Here is a 22,018-nt window from a genome sequence, read left to right as displayed (position 1 = left end):
TATTAAATATATGTTTATAGGGATATTATAGTGATTTTTAAATAATGTAAGGTTTCAGTGTAAATAATCTTTTGAGCATGTTCCAAAGATTTTCACACCTTGTCTGTATGCATAAGTTGTAATTACATGTGTATATGAGGATAGCTATATAAGTGCAAATATATAGACTCAGCTTTCCAATTAGGAGTGCTGCACAGTGTACTATACCATACTGACTCTTAGAACCCCATTGCAAGTTTACCAGCTCCGCAGTCACTAATGTTATGAACCAACCACAATGCTCCTGGTAAAGATCTTTGCTGTAATCTTTGCCTGAGCTTTAGGTCATTTGAGGTAGCTTAGGAGTGGAGATTTTTTCTAACGATGGGAGGAAAGAGGCAGTTTTTTTTTTTATTCAGAATAAGTAGTTCATGCAAAGTATGAGTTTTATTAATAGGCCTTCTTTCAGAGTAAAATAAAAAATCAGCCTACTTTTATTAGCATGTCATCATTTTTAAACGGAGTTACATTTGATGAAACATACCCTTACAGCTGTGATTCAGGTAGTGTTTTGTGACAAATGTGAATTTCCACTGAAAATGTGTGTGATGCCCATGTGACAAATAATTTTTTATTCCCACTAAAGCTATATAAAGTATTTCTCAAGCTGTTAGCAGAGCAGCCTAAAATGTTAGTGATGGCTATATCACAAAGTGATTATCCGTACACCTATCACCTATGTGACAGTTTTTAGTTACTCTTGTGGTTTTGTCTCCTATGCATGCAGCATTTTGTCTCCATTATATTAAGTAACTGACTGAATAAAATTGAGGAAAAAAAGCATTTAAGGATGCAAAATGAGTCTCTAATAGACTTGACTACAAATGTGTTTGCTATTGTGGTCCATTATTGTCTGGCTAGACAGTATGGCCCTGATGTATCTGGTGTAGACTCACATGCTGCATATTAAAATTGCTAAAAGTTAAAAAAATTATTATTGCATTCATTTGTAATGCTTGATTCTTCAAGGACAGAAAAGGTTTGAATATCATTAACACCTGTACATTTTTTAAAGCAGTAGTAAACTGCTTCTTTTCATTAAAAAAAAAAAAGAAAAATCCCCTGCAAAGCAATGGCATCAATGGCATGATGTGCTAGTATACGTTGCATACTATCACACAAGGAAATACTTGCCTTATAATGAAGCCTTACAGGGGTGCACTGTCACTGCTGACAGGGCTCCTTCTTCACCAAGTCTTCCTTCCAGGTTCACGGGCTCCGGTCTTTTAAATGGCCGAGCTGCAATGATGTCACTCCTACACATGCGCATGGGAGTCATGGTTTACGGCACACAGCTCTGAGGGGACAGCACGGGTATGCCGTCCTTTCAGGGCGTAAGCATCGTGATTCCACCAGTTGCATCCAGTGTAACTATCTCCTCAACACCACAAGTTTAGAATGTGTTCACTGTACCTACAGGTAAGCCATATTATAGGTTTACCTGTAGGTACAACTTCAAAAGCGGAGTTTACTACCACTTTGAGAAAAATATTTATTAAAAGAGACCCATTATGAGAGTAGAGTGAAGACAGATGTAGTCAAAATGTATTTATTTTCTTTATAGATAAAAAATGTAACAAATAAACAAAAAAAAGTAAATGTAGCAATTCTCTGACCTCTGGAAGCATGCTGGAACCCCCATAAACAGGGTGGACAGACATTGCATCTCAAGGTGTAGATTAATTAAGGCTCTTTCATGCTGACCCTACTGTGCTTGGGCCACAATGCTGTGTATCCGTGGTTTTTGTGCGGGTTAGTTGCACTTTCCCATAGACTTCTATTATATCCCGTAGTTTTGGTGCACTTTCAAAAAATGTACCAAAACTACAGGACATACATTAAGTCTATGGGAAAGCACACCTAACCCACATGAAAACCGCGGGTACAATGCGCTGTGGCCAAAGTGCAGCGGATCAGTGTGAAGCCACCCAGAGACAGTAGTGGGATGTGAACAGATGGGTGTCAGTCACTTTAAGATGCAACAAAAAGGAGTTTATTAACCTATGCTTAAACTCTAGGAAGACAGGGTAAGGGCACAGGACAACCGTGAACTAGCATACTCTAGAAAAAAAATGGGAACTCAAGTACTTACAGGCTTCACAGATACAGACTTCTGAAGCCAACCTGGCATTCTGTGATTGTAGCTCCTGAATGTAAAATCAGCTTACCATCACCTTGGGGAGAAGACTCCATGCTCTAGTGAGGTCCAAGCTCCACATCCAGCACATCACATCTGGAGGTCTTCCATGGCTTCTCAAACCCCTGGCTACATAAGCTAGGCCTCAAATCCAGGCCTTTGCCCAGACTCATGGTGACCCTCTTGGGCAGCAGGTCTAAGAGGTTTCAGCAGCAAAACACACCACTCCCCTAGGCAGGAGACCCAGGGGAGAGATAGAGAAAAAACAGGGGAGAACATACTTCCCAAGGTGAATTTATATCTTTTCTTCTTTTGATTTTATTATAATTTCTAAACTCTCCTAGCACGCACCACTGACAATATATCTCTTAGTAGCTGGCCAGGGAGAGTTAAATATACATAACTCTGTTTAGTGCAGTTCTCATCCTATAGCCAGAGACACCAGCGATACCTTCTGGCAGCAGGAGGACACACACAGTAATCAGAGCCTTGGAGAAACCCAAGAAAGCTGAACAATTCAGCTGAACCGAATGCAGCCTAACAATTAAGTTTAAATAGACACTCCTGCTTTATGAAAGGGTGGCTACATAACAAAAGAAAAAAAATTGCTTTTTTTTCTGCTTTGACCAATGTCAGTTTTAAAACAACTAGTGTTCCTATTGATCAAAAATACATATTGTATTCTATGATTTCTTCTGTGACGCTAAAATTTTATTTCTATTATAAACCATAGCAAAGTTTTTACAAATTATTTTTTTTCAATGTTTTGCTTCTTTAAACGCGTCACAAAAAACAATAGGAACAAACAAATTTAAATGAAAAAAAGTTTTATTATTAATGATAAAAAATAGAAATAAAAATCAGAAGCATAATAATAGCTAAGGAGAGACGAGGAGGAAGGAATTATGTAGAGCTGATTAGACAGTAAAATTGGAACACAGTTTTTTTTCACTTTTATCAATTTTTATTGAACAATGCATATAGAACATGATTACAATGGTCTAGCATCAAACTAGTTTCCATTAAAAAAAATAGGTCTGCACTCAACTTACAACAGCTGGTGCACCAGGTTTCACACACTTTTTACTTAAAAGCACTTCAAGATTACCTTACCACTTTGCCCCATCTCTTTTGTCTATAATTTGCTGAGTTATTATTATTATTATTATTATAATACAGGATTTATATGGCGCCAACAGTTTGCTCAGCGCTTTACAATAAAACGGGAGACAATACAGCAACAATACAGTTCAATACAAGAGGGTTAGGATGGCCCTGCTCCTTGGAGCTTACAATCTAAGAGGGAGGGGCTAGTGGTACAAAAGGTAGTAACTGTGGGGGATGAACTGGTAGGAGGAGTAGAAGATTCCATTATTAGCTGAGGGCAGGATAGGCTTCCCTGAAGAGATAGGTTTTCAGAGATCGCCTAAAAGTGAGCAGAGTAGGTGATAGTCTGATAAATTGGGGTAGAGAGTTCTGGAGGATGGGGGAAGCTCTGGAGAAGTCCTGGAGACGAGCATGGGAGGAGGAGACGAGGGAGCTAGAGAGCAGGAGGTCGTGCGAGGAGCAGAGAGTACGGTTTGGGTGATATTTGGAGACAAGATTGAGATATAATTTGGGGCAGAGTTATGCATGGCTTTATATGTTATTGTTAATGTTCTGAATTTTATCCGTTCCTACTAGTGAGTGAGGGATGGTATTTCCAAACAAACCCATTGCAGTCTATATACTCTCTCACATACAGAAAGCCTGATGTACTAAAAATATCCATACTATGAAGTTTCTCATAGTCACCAATTCGAATCAAACATGCCCTGGAAATTTGAAAGTGTTTGATGAACCACAAAGTAAACAGAAGTTACAAAGCACATCCATCATGAAGTAGACACCCAATAAATACTGTATGTTGAGTCTGGCTGTGTTGGATTACAGATAGCTTATATTTAGTTAAATTGAGAGATCTTTATAATTTTAGCATAGTTACAGTGTTTGCTGAATAGCATTAGAACCTTGCCACCTGATTTCACTTGTTGCTTGAAAATGTTTTTAAATTTGGTATGTAGTAGACTGATGAAAGATTATTCTTTAGACTTGATTTTTTTTCCTTTAGAGCTGTCAGCCTCTCAATGGGGTATCTGGAACTCAAACAGTTGGATGGTTCCCTTGTAATGTGCTTCCAGAGCAAAATGTATGGTTAAAGGTAATATGTCTGCCATTTACCTTGTCTCTTCAACAGTATTTGATGCTAAAAATTATATCTTTTTTTTTCATGTGTCAAAATAGCTCCCTCATTTCTTCCAAGTTTAGAGATTTAGCTAACCTGATGTTTTCTAAAGAACAAATATTGTTTAGCCACCTGCATAGTACAGGAATTGTGGTACTGTGTGGCTTTTGTAACGGAAGCTTAAATAGCTACATTTTGTTTTAGTTGTTTATTTTTCATTTACCATTGAAAATTTTTTATATACATATATATATATATATATATATATATATATATATATATATTTGTGCTCAAAAGCTTTCACACCCTGGCAAATGTTGTTAGCATTTCTATTGAAAATATGAAAATATATGGAAAATATACTAAAAACCTGTCTTTTATAGTGATCACATGAAGCCATGTATTATCACATAGTTTGGCTCATTTTTAAATCATAATGATAACAGAAATCACCCAAATGGCCCTGATCAAAAGTCTCCATACCCTGGAGTGTTTGGCCTTGGTACAGACACACAAGGTGACACACACAAGTTAAAATGGCAAATTTCCCACATATGTGACTTTTTAAATTGCAATTAGTGCCTGTGTATAAATATTTAGTGAGTTTATTAGTGCTCATGTGGATGCACTGAGCAGGCTAGATACTGAGCCTTAGGGAGCAGAAAAGAACTGTCAAAAGACCTGTGTATAAATATTCAGTGAGTTTATTAGTGCTCATGTGGATGCACTGAGCAGGCTAGATACTGAGCCTTAGGGAGCAGAAAAGAACTGTCAAAAGACCTGCGTAACAAGGTAATGGAACTTTATAAAGATGGAAAAGGATAAAAAAGATATCCAAAGCCTTAATATACCAGTCAGTACTGTTCAATCACTTATTAAGAAGTGGAAAGTTCTGGGATCACTTGATACCAAGCCAAGGTCAGGTAGACCACAAAAGACTGCAGCCAAAACTGCCAGAAGAATTGTTCGGGATACAAAGAAAAACCCAAAGGTAACATCAGGAGAAATACAGGCTGCTCTAGAAAAAGACGGTGTGGCTTTTTATAAGGAGCACAATACAACAATTCTTAAACAAAAATGAGCTGTATGGTCGAGTTGCCAGAAAGAAGCCTTTACTGTGTCAATGCCACAAAAAAGCCCAGTGAGGTGTGTCAAGGTGTTGTCGGGCATATTGCAACTGGCATGATCAGTCATATTTTCAATGTAAATGCCAAAACTTCATGATTTCTGCCAGGGTATGCAAACTTTGGAGCACAACTGTATATATTCTTCTTTTTACATAAGTCAGAAGTGGGCAACCTGCAGCTCTTCAGCTCTTGTGGAACTACATTTCCCAAGAGGCATTGCAAAGACCGGAAGTTACAACCATGACTCTACAGGTCCCATGAGACATTTCAAAACTGACAGTTACAGCTATGACTTGCAGAGGCATGATGGAACTTGTAGTCCTGCAACAGCTGGAGAGCCGCAGGTTGCCCACCCCTGACATAAGTAAACATATAATACAATGGATATAAAAAGTCTATACACCCCTGTTAAAATGTCAGGTTTCTGTGATGTAAAAAAATGAGACAAAGATAAATAATTTCAGAACTTTTTCCACCTTTAATGTAAGCTATAAACTAAACAACAAACTGAAATCTTTTAGGTTTAGGGAAGTAAAAATAAAAAACTAAAATAATATGGTTGCATAAGTGTGCACACCCTTAAACTAATACTTTGTTGAAGCACCTTTTGATTTTATTACAGCACTCTTTTTGGGTATGAGTCTATCAGCATGGCACATCTTGACTTGGCAATATTTGCCCACTCTTCCTTTCAAAAACACTCCAAATCTGTCAGATTGTGAGGGCATCTCCTGTGCACACCCCTCTTCAGATCACCCCACAGATTTTCAATCGGATTCAGGTCTGGGTTCTGGCTGGGCCATTCCAAAACTTTAATCTTCTTCTGGTGAAGCCATTCCTTTGTTGATTTGGATGTTTGCTTTGGGTCGTTGTTATGCTGAAAGATGAAGTTCCTCTTCATGTTCAGCTTTCTAGCAGAAGTCTGAAGGTTTTGTGCAAATTTTGACTGGCATTTGGAACTGTTCATAATTCCCTCTACCTTGACAAAGACCCCAGTTCCAGCCAATGAAAAACAGCCCCAAAGCATGATGCTGCCAGCACCATGCTTCACTGTGGGTATGGTGTTCTTTTGGTGATGTGCAGTGTTGTTTTTGCACCAAACATATCTTTTGGAATAATGGCCAGAAAGTTCAACTTTGGTTTCATCAGACCATAACACATTTTCCCACATGCTTTTGGGAGACTTCAGATGTGTTTTAGCGAGGCTTGAATGTTTTTCTTTATAATAAAAGGCTTCTGTCTTGCCACTCTATCCCATAGCCCAGACATATGAAGAATACAGGAGATTGTTGTCACATGTACCACACAGCCAGTACTTGCCAGATATTCCTGCAGCTCCATATTGCGCCATATTTTCTCCACTTTATGATGACTGTCGTCACTATGTTCCATGGTATATCTAATGCCTTAGAAATTCTTTTGCACCCTTCTCCTGACTGATGCCTTTTAACAATGAGATCCCTCTGATACTTTGGAAGCTCTCTGCGGACCATGAAAGAAGATCCTCCTGCACTAAAAATGGGGCCCTAACACTCAAGCTGCTGACACTAACCTCTTACCTCATGAGTGAAGTGACTAAATATAACAAAACAGTGTAGCGCTATAGATAAATAAATAACATATAATATATAATATAAAATGATATAGTGAGTATATCCAAACCCCCCCCAGTGCACACAGGAGGTAAAATATATAAAGTGCATCACGTGAATTCCCTATGGGAGTAGATTAGTGCAGATGTGACCAGTGTCCTATCTGGCACTCGTGAATGACACTCAGTACACACCAATAAATTAAAGAAACATAAATAAAACCAACATAATCATATATGAATTCACACAAAATAAAATGTCCAATAATAGTGCTCAAAATTGAATGCTCATGCAAGTGATGGTATATGTTCACTCCGTGCGAATCCTTAGTGGCCAAAATGCCCCCTCACCTCCTTACATCGACCCTACAGGGTCAGCTCGCTCTGAGTACAACACCGCTCTGAGTAGTACCAGGATACCTTTCAGGTCCACTTCAAAGTAATAAGCGCTCCAATCCTTCCATATATTACACAGCCAACAATATTCTCTCCGAATCGTAGATAATCAAGAAAAGACTCCATAGTATAATCAGTTTAATGGAGCGTAAACAATATACAAAATGCCCACTCACATACTCCTTCGCCTCTGACTCTGCTCATTCACCTCATGCTAGAGGTGTACTGCATGGGTATTCTATACAGGAGTTTCAATATGGCCCCCACACCGGAAGTGACATCACTGCGCACCCGGAAATGCCTCCTCGCGTACCGATGCGTTGCGTCACGCTGGACATGTGACTTCTTCAGGGTAACTTCTTCAGGGTCTCTGCGGACCATGGCTTTTGTTGTAAGATGCGACTAAGAAAATGTCAGGAAGACCTACTAGAACAGTTGAACTTTATTTGGGGTTAATCAGAGGCACTTTAAATGATGGCAGGAGTGTACTGACTCCTATTTACCATGATTTTGAATGTGATTGCTTCATTCTGAACACAGCTACATCCCTAGTTATAAGGGTGTGCACACTTATGCAACCACATTATTTTAGTTTTTTATGTTTACTCCCCCCCCCCCCGAAAGATTTCAGTTTGTTTTTCGATTGAGTTGTAGAGTTTATAGGTCACATTAAAGGTGGAAAAAGTTCTGAAATTATTTATCTTTGTCTCAATTTTTTACATGACAGAAACCTGACATTTTAACAGGGGTGTGTAGACTTTTTATATCCACTGTACATGAGAAAGAATTGCCAAAGCACTATAAGTTAGCTACGACACACGGAAGCAGCGTGCCTACTAGCTGACTTGTGGAAACTTTGGATTGAGAGGTCAGATAAAGGAAGACTCACATGGGTGTCATTGAAAAATGCCTATACTCAAAAACTTTTTTAGCAAAAAGCAGACCATATAGTCATAATAAATGGGTACTTTTTCAGCGGTTTCCTTCGCATTTCCTGGCTGTTGCCTATAAAAGATAAAGAATACTTTTTTAATGTTAAAAGCTGTTGCATCATGTGTTCTACCTCTTACTGTCCTAAGTTTTATCTTTATCTAAAGTGTAGTTATCTTTGCAGTGACTATAAACCAGACATTGTAAGCTGATGTACCTAAAGTAACAGTCGTGGATAAAATGTAATAATGTAGAATCTTATTAAATTAAAATTTTTAAAGGCAAAGCAAAAACAGATATCTCTGCCCATTGAGAAAATTCAACAGTATGCTGCAGTTTGTCAAATATTTTATTACTAAAAAGCAGAGGTTTTCTTTAATTGCATAGTTTTAAAATTTTAAATGTAAACTGTTACCTATTTGTATTTCTACCTTTGCTTAGGTGAGTTTTGATAAGCCCGGTCTCGCAGATTCATTCCACATTTACCTTTCCACTGATGGCAGCCTTCCCAGCAGCACCTCGAAGGCCATTGTCAGTGCTTATCTGACTGATGTGACGGGACAGAGCCATTTACTAGGTGAGTCAAGTGGATAGAAATCACTATTCATTAAACAATGTCACTCCATAGAAGGAAAAATTGCTGCTGCCAATACGCTCACTGCCAGTCTCTAAAATGACCCTGCATTTTCTTATGTTGGGATAACTGATAGGAGCAGTAAAACTGTAATGCTATCAGTTTTGTATTAAAATACCAGAGCATTAAGGTTTCCTTTTCTTTTGAGTACTAAAGTCTTTAAAAGTGAACCTATTATCAGGGAAGAACCATTGGTGTCACTGTGTTCTGGGGTGTAATAGGTATTTGGGTACTGCTAGCACACTACAAAAAAGAGTTCAGTATGAAAGGCTGAAATATGTATGTGGGGCTGATCTAAAATTCACAGAAAAAAATAAAAATACTATAGACTTTTCTTCTGCAATAGGCCAACCACATTGCTTTGGTTATTAATCTGATGCTTTCTTGAATGCTTATATTTTTGGCATTCTGTATATCATTCAGCATCCTGCACTGAAATACCAACCCAGTCCAGGCATCCTATTACACGTTTAATAGTTATTATTGAATATCAGAATTAGAAACATGTACAATACACGCTGTATATCAAGTTAAAAGATGAGCATTAAAACAGACAAAAAGTGTTCAATCATAGCCAAGCAGAAAAAATTAAATACATAGAATGCAATTAAAGAAAACAAATATATAAAGTGATTGCCTGATATAATATTATGAGAATAAAAAAAGGAGGGGGGGTAGATAAGCAAAGAAAAGGGGGAAGGTTGGAGCATGTGTAAGATCCAATTCCATTTATGTTGGTTATTAGAGATGAGCGAATCGAACCTGGCGAAGTGGAATTCGTTTCGAATTTCAGGAAAAATTCGATTCGCATTGAATCCGAATTTTAGCAAACTTTGGGTGCACGAATCGAATTTTTCCCGATCAGCCGGCAAAAGTGTCACTGCAGAGAGCTCCGCTATTTCTGACAGTTCTGACAGTTCATTTACAGCGGTTGAAACATTGTATCTATTTGTTTCCATTTAGGATACAGATGTTTTTATTCGGAAATAAATAGATACAATGTTTCAACCGCTGTAAATGTGAAGGAACTGTCAGAGAACTGTCAGAAATAGCGGAGCTCTCTGCAGATACACTTTTTGCTGTACTGGAATACTTCTTCTTTTCATTCTTCTTCTTCTTTTCCTTCTTCTTCTTCTTCTTCTTCTTCTTTTCATTCTTCTTTTCATTCTTCTTCTTCTTCTTTTCATTCTTCTTCTTCTTCTTCTTTTCATTCTTCTTCTTCTTCTTTTCATTCTTCTTCTTTTCATTCTTCTTTTCATTCTTCTTCTTCTTCTTTTCATTCTTCTTCTTCTTCTTTTCATTCTTCTTCTTCTTTTCATTCTTCTTCTTCTTCTTTTCATTCTTCTTTTCATTCTTCTTCTTCTTCTTTTCGTTCTTCTTCTTCTTCTTTTCATTCTTCTTTTCATTCTTCTTCTTCTTCTTTTCATTCTTCTTCTTCTTCTTTTCATTCTTCTTTTCATTCTTCTTCTTCTTCTTTTCATTCTTCTTCTTCTTCTTTTCATTCTTCTTTTCATTCTTCTTCTTCTTCTTTTCATTCTTCTTCTTTTCATTCTTCTTTTCATTCTTCTTCTTCTTCTTTTCATTCTTCTTCTTCTTTTCATTCTTCTTTTCATTCTTCTTCTTCTTTTAATTCTTCTTCTTCTGCTTTTCATTCTTCTTCTTCTTCTTTTCATTCTTCTTTTCATTCTTCTTCTTCTTCTTTTCATTCTTCTTCTTCTTCTTTTCATTCTTCTTTTCATTCTTCTTATTTTCATTCTTCTTTTTCTTCTTTTCATTCTTCTTCTTCTTCTTTTCATTCTTCTTTTCATTCTTCTTCTTTTCATTCTTCTTCTTCTTCTTTTCATTCTTCTTCTTCTTCTTTTCATTCTTCTTTTCATTCTTCTTCTTCTTCTTTTCATTCTTCTTCTTCTTCTTTTCATTCTTCTTCTTCTTCTTCTTTTCATTCTTCTTCTTCTTTTCATTCTTCTTTTCATTCTTCTTCTTCTTCTTTTCATTCTTCTTCTTCTTCTTTTCATTCTTCTTCTTCTTCTTGTCATTCTTCTTCTTCATCTTGTCATTCTTCTTTTCATTCTTCTTCTTCTTCTTTTCATTCTTCTTCTTCTTCTTTTCATTCTTCTTCTTCTTCTTGTCATTCTTCTTCTTGTCATTCTTCTTTTCATTCTTCTTCTTCTTCATTTCATTCTTCTTCTTCTTCTTCTTTTCATTCTTCTTTTCATTCTTCTTCTTATTCTTTTCATTCTTCTTCTTATTCTTTTCATTCTTCTTTTCATTCTTCTTTTCATTCTTCTTCTTCTTCTTTTCATTCTTCTTCTTATTCTTTTCATTCTTCTTTTCATTCTTCTTCTTTTCATTCTTCTTCTTTTTCTTTTCATTCTTCTTTTCATTCTTCTTCTTTTCATTCTTCTTCTTCTTCTTTTCATTCTTCTTTTCATTCTTATTCTTCTTCTTTTCATTCTTCTTCTTTTCATTCTTCTTTTCATTCTTCTTTTAATTCTTCTTTTCATTCTTCTTTTAATTCTTCTTTTCATTCTTCTTCTCATTCTTCTTTTCATTCTTCTTCTTCTTCTTTTCATTCTTCTTCTTCTTCTTTTCATTCTTCTTTTCATTCTTCTTCTTCTTCTTCTTCGTCGTGCCCCGTGACTGCCCAAATGAGTGAAGTGTGCGGTGATTCTAAGATCGACGGCACTCATCTGCATGTCATACTGACTGACAGTATTATTTCTCTTCCCCAGCAGACTCCAAGGGCATTTAAATTAAAGGTACAGTGTTCTGCACTAATATAAAGGCTCTCTGAAGCCTAGAAACCCTTTAAATAAGTTAAATTCGCGGCGAATAAATTCGCATCGAATCGAATTTCTCCCGCAAATTTGGCGAATCAGCCGAATCGAATTTTTGAATAATTCGCTCATCTCTATTGGTTATTACAAAAAAGTTAAATATATGAAGCTATAAAGAGCATAATGAGTCAGAAGGATTTCCCTGTAATCCAGAGTTCCCAAATTTTTTAAAAAGTGGTGGTTCAATCAAGTAGAGTGGCATCTAATTTCTCGTTATTGAAGTAACATTCTATTTTATTTTTGACCTGCGTTATTGTAGAAATATCCGATTTCCAAGCCTTAGCCAAAGTTTGTTTGGCTGCAGTAAAAATACAGAGAGTAATTTGAACTAAGTAAATGCTATATAAGGGTTTTTAGGGATATGTGTACCAAAAACTGTATGGAATAATCTGTAGACTTCTTTCCAAACACTTTTAAGTTTTGGGAAGTCCCACCAAGTATACACTAAAGTGCCAGTCATATCAAAACCCCCGAAAGCAAAGATCTGAAGCATTTTGTGCACATTTTGCTCTTTGGGAGAGTACCATGTATCAACGAAATAACATTTTGTAATTAATTTTCAAAAAGGAGAACTTTATAGAACCATGAGCAATATTGTCCTAAATTTAGGACCATTGATTGATTGATAGTAGACCTAGGCCATTTTCCTATCAAGAAACATAAGGTGGGAACTAAAGTCTGTGCAGAAATTATATATTTATAGATAGAGGATGGTACGCCTTTGGATAAGAGGTTACCAAGGCAGAGGCTTTCAAAGGAGGTGAGGGTCATTTGCTTTAGCTATTGAACCTTTGGCTCCTTATGTTAGAACTTGTCCAGATATCCAAGAAATTGAAGTTGCCAGTTACCATCATAAATTCTGCATCTTCGCGGATGATGTCCTGCTGTTTCTGACTAATCCTATAATTTCTCTTCTGAACTTAACTGATATCTTGAATAAATCTTCTGCCTTTTTGGGACTTCGTGTCAGTGACTCTAAATCTAAGGCCTTGAATCTAACTCTTCCCCCAAATCTATTGTTTTCTCTGAAAACCAGTTTTCCCTTTCAGTGGGTTCCCGATCATCTAATTTACTTAGGCATATATCTCAAACATTCATACAACTCTCTTTATGAGGCTAACTACAGTTCTCTTCTCTGTAACACTAACAAGACTTTAGGAATTTGGAAATCTCATGGCTAGGTTGCATTTCTGCTTTAAAAATGTCACTCCTTACAAAACTTCTATATCTCTTCCAAGCTCTCCCAAAAAAAAGTCCTGCCTCATAATCTTCATTCTTTTCAACATGCTTTCTTTCAATTCAACAACATGATTACTGCATCACTGCTATAACTATTGTTAAATATTACAAAAAAAATATGCCACCATCACAGTGGAGGAAATTTACTAAAACTAAACTCTCACAATCTGTTGCAGTTGTGCATGGTAGCAAATAAGCTTCTAATTTCAGCTTGTTCAATTAAGCTTTGACGATAAAACTTGATAGCTGATTGGTTTCCAAGCAGTGTTGCACCAGATTTTGCACTCTCCAATTTTAGTAAACCTCCCCCAATCTGTCAGTAGAAATTCGAAGCTATCAATCTCTTATTTTCTCATTTATTTTATTTTCTAAATAATGGCAGAGAGAATTTTTTTCTATTTTTAAGGGCCCACCTTTATTTAAAATAATTCAAAAGTTCACAACAGAATGACTTCCTTTGCAGGGGATCTTCTTCAGCTTCAGCAACAGGACAAACACTGGAAAATGCTGAGCCATGTGGCTCATAAGTTCACTCAGCTTCAATTGCAGTACCTCTCCTGGATACTTGGCTCTCCAGCCTTTAGGCTACATTTACACTGAGCTGAGCATTTTTCGGGTTGTCTTTCAAGTGTTTTTTTCAGGCCATTTTGAATGTTTTTTTTAGCAGATTTGCAAATATTATAGGCGTTTTTTCAAACTTTTTTCATTGAGGCATTTTTTTCTCTGGCCAATAGAAATAGCTGCTGCTTGAGATGAAACGCCTGAAAAACGCTTGAAAAAAATGCTTATTCCCACTGTTCAGGCATTTTCCATTCAAGTCTATGGGAACAAAATGCTCAGATCAGCCTGAAAAGTAGCACAAGTACTTTTTTGAGCGCCAGGTGGTTTGCTACTGGTGACAGAACGCTCAACTGTGAACAGGGCCCATTGGAAATAAAGAGATTTTACTTGTTGAGGGTTTCTGAGCTTTTAGCTGAAAAACGCTCAGATGTGAAAAGGGTCTGAGTTACAGCACCCTACTGTAAGGCCCACCTCTGGCCTATGGATGGGAGTTCTCCTGACAACCCAATAGGAGGTGACCTTACTCCTGGAACTGAGACCTCTGTCTCTTGGCTTCCTGCCGGGTCCTCTGACCCCTCAATGAGACCTTCTGTCTCCGACACTGGGAGTGGTCTTCAACTGGGAGCCTTTAGGTATTCTCAGATCAAATTGCAGGTACCTAGCAAAACAGGAAACAGTATTGAGTGTTGGGATCCAGAGCTGCAGAATCCTGATAAAGTCAAATCCGCAGCTTTCTCTTCCCAGAAACACTAGTCTGGAACATCGCATTCACCCTAAATATGAATCCTGCATCACATTTTCCTATCTTCTCACAGTGACAGAGTCTTCTCCTGTCACAATTGATACTCTTTCTTTATAGAACTTTGATTGTGCTGTAGTGGTTTGTAGTCTAGGGAAAATAATACATACAGTAAAACATACAAAGGTTACCCTAACGTAACAAACAGAGCCTCATCTGCAAGAGTTTACAATCTAAAGGAAATTGTAAAATATGAAGAATATGTGCTTATACTGTACAAATACCAGCCTTATCTAATTATAAAACATAGCTAGAAAAGCTACAATTTCTGGGGAAATTGTGTGAAGTGTTCTTGCCTCCACTCTGCTGCCTGCTCACACACCTGGGTTCCTATGGCAACTCACTCTACAGCAAGGGCAGAGAAGAGCGGTTAAAAACAAACTGCTCCAACTTGCTCATTTCCCTGGCGGTTGTCATCTTTAAACGGTTGTAGTTTAAATATTATAAATCCTACACCAAAGAGCTTTATATTGTGAGAATCACAAGACCCAGACCTAAATTTTGATGCATGGTATGTCTCTGAAATATTAAGAATGAAGGCACAGTCGCAGTTTAGAAATTGCCCTTCAAATTTGAGGTGGCTAGAGTGGAGTTTCAATGAATGTCAATGGGCGGCGTGAGTTGCAAACAAATGGTCATATTGTGAAAACTATCAGGACTATGGCTTAGCCGTGAACATTTTTAGTGGCACCAGGGATAGCTGAATGTTTTGATATAAGATTTGAGTAGGTGGGCTTGCAAATGAGGGAGTGATGGCAGTTTAGAAATCATGTCCTGATTTTTCAGCTCACACTCTAGCTTTTGTCAGCTCCAACTCTAGTTTTGAAAACATTCCGCCATTCATTCCTATGGGACCAATTTCACCACAAAAACGCTATTTTGTGAACTATTTGGTGAAACGTTCCACAAAGTAATAGCACACCAATCGGGAACAATCCGCACGTTTCGCTATATTACTGTGTATGTAGTGTAAAAACTGTGGGAGGAGTTAGGGTGGTAAATTTAGCTATAATAATAAGAATATATATGTGAGATAACAGTAAGTGTTCGTGCCATGCAAGAACACTTAATAACTTTTTATTAAACCTATATGAACCAGTTACCATTTGTGCAAAGATAAACATAAATTGAAGTTTGGAAGCAGGTAATGGTGAAATGCATAAAGTATATAATCTAAAAAAGGTATTTAAAGGGCACACTTGAAAGATTAGAATAAAGAAGAATAGTATGTGATAATGAATTTCATTGAATAGCTGGATCCTGGGAGAAGTTTTGGAGAAGGCAATAGGAAGTAGTTATGAGAGAATATGAAAGCTAAGAAGGCACCAACATAAACATAAAATGTTTGGAAGGCAGTGAATAATATCACCTCCAGGTTGCCAAATTAAAAGAAACCAGATTATGTAAAAAAAAACTTGTCAAATTACAGAATCTGCAGATTAAAATTAAAAGAAAATTTCAAAATGGCTGGTATAGCAATTATAAATGTTGCATCATATTTGTGAAAGTGGAGTATTCCCTTTAATTTATTAGGGGCAACTTAAGAGTTAGATTAATGTGGGATGCTGGGGCAATATCTTTTTCACATATTTGCAGCTTCTAAACCTCCTCCCAAAAAAATGCAAACTACTACTTTTATCAATATGGAATAGAAAATGTATTTAAAAATTATTAGAAAAATTACTATTGTGAGAATTGTGTTCCTAAAACTGGATGCAGTAAATACATGTAATGATATTATTCAGTATATCAGGCTTAATGGGTGATGTAAATCGTCTGCCATCAAACTAGAGCATCCTTCTATAAAATCCAATGGCATACACCAATCAATATCCTGCAAGGGTAAGGTCGGTTAGAGGTGCCTGCACCTGTTTGTCTGTTATAACTTCGGAGGCCATATCCTCTTTGGAATCTAAGTGCCCTTCTCTGCTATGTGACCTGAAAGATTCAACAGCTTCTGCTATTTTCCCGCTGAGCCTCACAAGCATTTGTGTAGCTTATAAGGATGTATTTACTGAGGCCAGCGGGAGTTGTTTTGCAGCATGTATTGTGATTCTTTATGCTGTTTACTAAAGAATTGCTTTAAATGTGGAATGTTCTGCTAGTCACACATCAAGTTGCCAAATGTCAATCTCAGAATATACAAGTCATATAACCCTCTTTATGTATTTTTTGAGTGTTTACTTTATAAAGAAGTGTGCTGCTTCACATTTCCTTTTTAGCTCTCTACTGAAGGCATCCTGGAAGAAAGACATTCTCCATGCAAGTTGAAGTGGATATGTACTTAAATGTTAACATAAAGCAATGTTTACAATATTGATTAATAAAGAACAAATAATTATATGAAGGCTAAAATGCTTTCCTATCCTAGATAAAACTTTGCATCAATTTTTTTTTAATGCTGGCCAGATGTCTGAAGGCCTTGGCAAATGGCCACATGATCTTTCCCTTCAGCAAAAATCATAAAGTCTCCAGCTCTTTTATGTTTCTTGCCACTACTAAAGGGAACCTGGAGCAAACTTTTGGTTGTAGAAAAATAAGTATTCTAGTCATTATGTCACTTCAGCATGATTGTAAACTTAGCTTTATGTTAATGTTTAAGCATAAGCCCACTTTAGTGCTAAGGCTGTATATAAATTAACAGAATTCTTATGTTGTCAGGATTGTAGTGTTGTCAGAATTGCACATGAAATTGAGTTTTTTTACTGCTTTCGCCTTATGTGAACAACCCCTCTAGATCAGATATGATCGGGCATGCCTGTTTTGGGGTCCTATTTGCAAAAAGTCGTTTTTTCTGGCTCCCTATATAGAGTGCCATCACCTTCATGTTAAATGGCTTTGGTGCAGTACACATTATCTATGCATGTATATTTAGGACTCCACCCTAAAGCTGTCACTTAGACTCCTTATGGAGTCCCTGTGTCTCAGTAGCCACAGAGCAATTTTAGCTTACACCATGTTGTTCTCAAGCAATAAAACCATGATAAACTCTATTCTAATTTATAGATTAACCACTTGCCCTGAGGATTTACCCCCCTTCGTGACCAGGCCATGTTTTGCGTTACGGCGCTGCATTACTTTAACTGACAATTGCGCAGTCATGCAACGCTGCACCCAAATGAAATTTACGTCCTTTTTTTTGCATGAATTGAGCTTTCTTTTGGGGATATTTGATAGCGTGTGTTTTTATTTATTGCGCTTTAAGAAAAAAAGACTGACAATTTTTAGAAAAAAACTATAATTTGGATGTTTTGCTATTAAACATGTCCAGTAAAAACATTTTACCAATCAAATTCCGTCTTAAATTTAGGCCAAAATGTATTCTGCTACATGTCTTTGCTAAATCCCAATACGTGTAAATTAATTGGTTTGCATGAAAGTTATAGTGTTTACAAATGGCGGTATAGATAATGGGATTTTTTCTTTTTCTACTAGTAATGGTGGCGATCAGCGACTTTTAGCAGGACTGACGAGGTGTCACCGATACCCCAGTGACACCTATACAGTGATCAGTACTAAAAAAAAGCACTGACACTGTACCAATGGCACTGGACAGGAAGGGGTTAATGTGAGGGGTGATCAAAGGGTTAACTGTGTTCTGGGAGTGTTTTATTAGGGGGCAGGGGTGTGTTCTTCACTGTAAGCACACTGATCAGGATGGCTGTACTGTGCACAGCCATCCTGAGCAGTGTGCTTGAGCTGACAGGGAGGAAGATTGTTTGTAAACAAAACAATCTTCCTCCCTGTCGGAGATGCTTGGTAATCACCAAGCGCCAGGACGTAATTAACGGCAGGGACCTGGTGATTGATATCTGCAGCCACAAATGGCGGTGCAGATAGGGCACGCGCGGGTCGCTTTCGCCCCCTATCTGGAAATGCAGAATGACGTATATATACGGGATTCTGCCTACAGGTGCCACCCTGTAGCAGTATATCTGCTATAGGACAGTCTTTAAGTGGTTAATTATTAAAGGGTGTTATGAGGCATAAGATGGAATGTATTGCTTTCTGCAGGATTGAAAACAAAGTGTGAAGCAGCAGATAACATAGTTCATATGAGTCTTTTCTGGCCTTCTCTTTGGAGAAAGGAGATGGCAGGTCTGCATCCATGAGATTCAGGGCTGAAGGTATTTGCTTACAATCATGCAGGAGAAATGCATACCAAATGTATGCATTTGTTCATTAAGGATTTTGAATCATTTAGTCTTTAAATGTTACTAAACCCACAACAGTAACAACAGTAAAATCAGTCTGTATATACAGTAAAGCATGCTTGTTATACTCACTGTGGAACCTAAGGGGTTATTCCTCTGCATTGTGTAAAAAGGATGTTTGATCCTGTCTTCTCTGATCCTCCCCTTCTTCTACAGTCCCCAATCCATCTGCGGATAGAACAGAGCCTTGCACATGCTCAGTTTGGTGTGTATTGCTAGAGCGGGGATTAAGACTGGTAGTGGGGGCAGGGAAGGGCAATGGCTGTGGGAGGCTAAATACAGGTGCCAGGAGAGAAGAGAACCATAAGAGGAGAATGAGACTAGCAGTGGGAGGTGGGGGCAGAGATATGACTGCAGAAGGCTAAAACCAGATGCTGGAAGAGAAGAGCACCAGAGAGGAAGAATAAAACTGCATCCAGTGTTTTTTTTCACTACACTTTTTTTTTAGTTTATGAGTAAGGGTACCATGTACCCCATACTTATTCACATGGGGAGGTTGGGATCTGGGGGCCCCCTTGCTAAAAGGGGCTTCCAGATTCCGATAAGCCCCCCGCCCACAAACTCCCACAACCACCGTCCAGGGTTGTAGGGAAGAGGCCCTTGTCTCCATCAAGAGCCCCCCCTGCCCCAAAGCAAACCCCAATGTTGAGGGCTTCTTTATAAGTAATATGTTGGGCATTTTAGTTTCATAATGCTTTTTTTAGAAAATATCAACATTGTACATGAATAATGGAGGACCTCTCAGCGTCCTCCAATACAGAACATAATAAACATGAACAAACATCGCCACATAATGAATGTTCGATTGATAATTTTCCATATAAAAGCATGCCAAACATGTACATTCTCCTACATATCCCACAAAGAGTTGTCAGATATTAACATCATCCAAGAGAATAAATGAAGAGACATGTATATGAAGAGACATGTATAACTTTCACTAGTGAACAATGAAGAAGAAAGAGAAAGAGAAGGCAGGTATTAATAAAATTTGCTTACATGTCAAGTCTTGAGGGAAAGCTTAAACCAACAGAGGAGAGGTGTTTGTAAGGAGTAAGGAGAGGGGGAGGGGGCATGTTCAGAGAGGGCGAAGGAGATGGGACATCTCCTTAGTAAGAGCCAGTACAGGATCCATTCCCCTTGCTATCAACCAGGTAAACCTAAGAGTCTCTCACCATGGTAGTCCTTCAAAGAGTATGGGTAGTCAGCCTTTACTGACATGCCAGTGGATTTTTTTATTCCTCTGTGGTCACAAAGTCCATCAAATAAGCCCAGGTTCTGTAGTATTTCGTCATAAGCTCTTTAGAGGTAGCTATTAGTTCCTCCATTTCAGCTACTCAAGTCACTCTTAGAAACCATTCTCTCATGGAAGGGACTGTTGTTTGTCTCCAATAAACAGGAATGCATTGTCTCAAATTAATTAAGTGCATGGGTAATGATTTTCTATATGATCCCTGCATGACAGAAGAGTGGTTCAACAAGAACTGAGCTGGTGTGGCTTCCAGGGGGGATGAGGTCACTCTAGAGATAACATCGAGAACTTGTCACCAATAGGCTTGGATAAGAGGACAACTCCACCAGATATGAAGAAAAGATCCCACCTCCTCTTCATATCTCCATCATTTATCTGGCACGGAGGGTTATATATTGTGCAACACCAATGGCACTGTATACCACCAGGAACCCACCTTGTAGCAATGCTCCTGTACAGTCACATTGAGTGAGCCCTTATGGGTCGTTAAACTCGCCGCTTCCCATTCTCACTCCAAGAGGGATTGGGGTAGGTCATCGTTCCACGCTTTCATAGCTATATCTAGATTTGAGTGGTCCTGTGCTGTCAGGAGCAAATAAACTGAGGAAATAAGGTGTTGCTGTGGTGAACGAAGTGAACAGAGATCTTCAAAAGGGGTAGTAGGTCTTTGGACTACCTCCCGCCTGGATGCGTGAGTAAAAAAAGAACGTATTTGCAAGTATGGCCAGACTGGGGTGTTGGGCATTTTAATCTTCCTAAATGGTTTCTCCAATGTCCAGCTTCCAAATATTGAGCTGGTGTTAACTGATTAACACAAATTTTATATAGCTATAATATATCATTATCTAATACTGTATCTATAGTGTAATGGAAAAAGACTTTTCTAGTAATAGTTAACAAAAACATGCAGTTCAAACACGTTATTAACATTTCTGGTAAAACGAAAGTTGCTTTGTAGAAACTTACAAGTGAATAAAGCGATTTATCCTTCCACATTCTGGAAAAATTTGAGTGGGAAGAACTACACAATAACTTTTACTTTTGCTAAAATGGATAAATAAGAGAATCACAATTTTCAGAAAGATTTGTAGAAAAGTCAGGTTTTCCCTTGAACAGACCCTAATTATATTCATAAAAATAGTGCAAGGTTACAACCCTGAACTGAAATTAAAGACCTTTTGGTTGCTTAGCAACCTCCCAGGTATGGTGTAAGCTCTGTGCCATAAGTGTCACAACATGATCCTTGATTTTTTTTTGTTAATAATTAAGTCGTGCCATCTGGAGAAGCTATTTTGGTTTGATTATTGTCACATGTTTAGTTATTACTTAACAACTCGTGAAGGTGTTTACAGATATTGATGCAATAACAAAACACTGTGTCATTGTCAGTAAATTACTAACATTGGGAGACATCTGTTCAGTGAAAAGAATAGTAAGTCCAGCCACTTGTTTACAAATACATAGTGAAAACTGTGCCAAATCTAGAGTTGATTTATAGAAACAGGAGAAAAGTGTCTTTGCTTCCCATAACAGCTGTTTACCTGTTCCCTGTAAAGAAGAAAAAATGGAAGATAGAGGCACAGAATGAAGTGCATAGTATAGTCTATAAATACTTTGCTTTTATGTGGTTCAAATGAAGTGCTTGGAAGTCCCATTAGTCCCAGTTTAGACTGGTGACTAGCGATGAGTTGGGTTCACTCCGAACCCAATAGTTAGCTGTGGTTGCTGGGCCTATGAACTGCTGGCAGGAGATTCCACAAAGGGGTGGGGATGTTCATGACATCATTGACCTAATATGGATGCATGGCCATATTAAGTCAATGGCTGAGCCCAAGATTATCCCTATGCATGTTCAACTTATACTGTGCTTTGTTATCAAATATTTCTCACCTTCTGAAGAGCTGTAGGAAAACTGGTTGAAGGCCACAAAAGTGAGTCATGCTTACAGTCAACTAATTGATGTGATCAGTTTTATATAGATAAGTAGCACTGATACAATCATTGCTTACCCCATTGATCCCCAAATTTTCCTTTTTGC

General features: G+C 37.7%; 1 protein-coding gene across 1 annotated transcript in view; it reads left to right on the top strand.

Moving 5' to 3' along the window:
• PAPPA2 (pappalysin 2) overlaps window positions 1–22,018 on the top strand; it is a 312,074-nt gene that overhangs the window by 184,685 nt on the left and 105,371 nt on the right. The window contains exons 12-13 of the mRNA XM_089676331.1: window positions 4,287–4,376; window positions 8,886–9,021. Of these exons, the coding sequence (XP_089532457.1) occupies window positions 4,287–4,376; window positions 8,886–9,021 (226 nt within the window). The remainder of the gene's footprint in view (window positions 1–4,286; window positions 4,377–8,885; window positions 9,022–22,018) is intronic.

The sequence above is a fragment of the Staurois parvus genome, unplaced genomic scaffold (assembly GCF_062004578.1).
Source record: "Staurois parvus isolate SC_StPar_1 unplaced genomic scaffold, SC_StPar_1.0 ptg000166l, whole genome shotgun sequence".
Lineage (NCBI taxonomy): Eukaryota > Metazoa > Chordata > Amphibia > Anura > Ranidae > Staurois > Staurois parvus.
The sequence above is the reverse complement of the archived record's forward strand: the minus strand, read 5'-3'. Positions and strand labels throughout refer to the sequence as shown.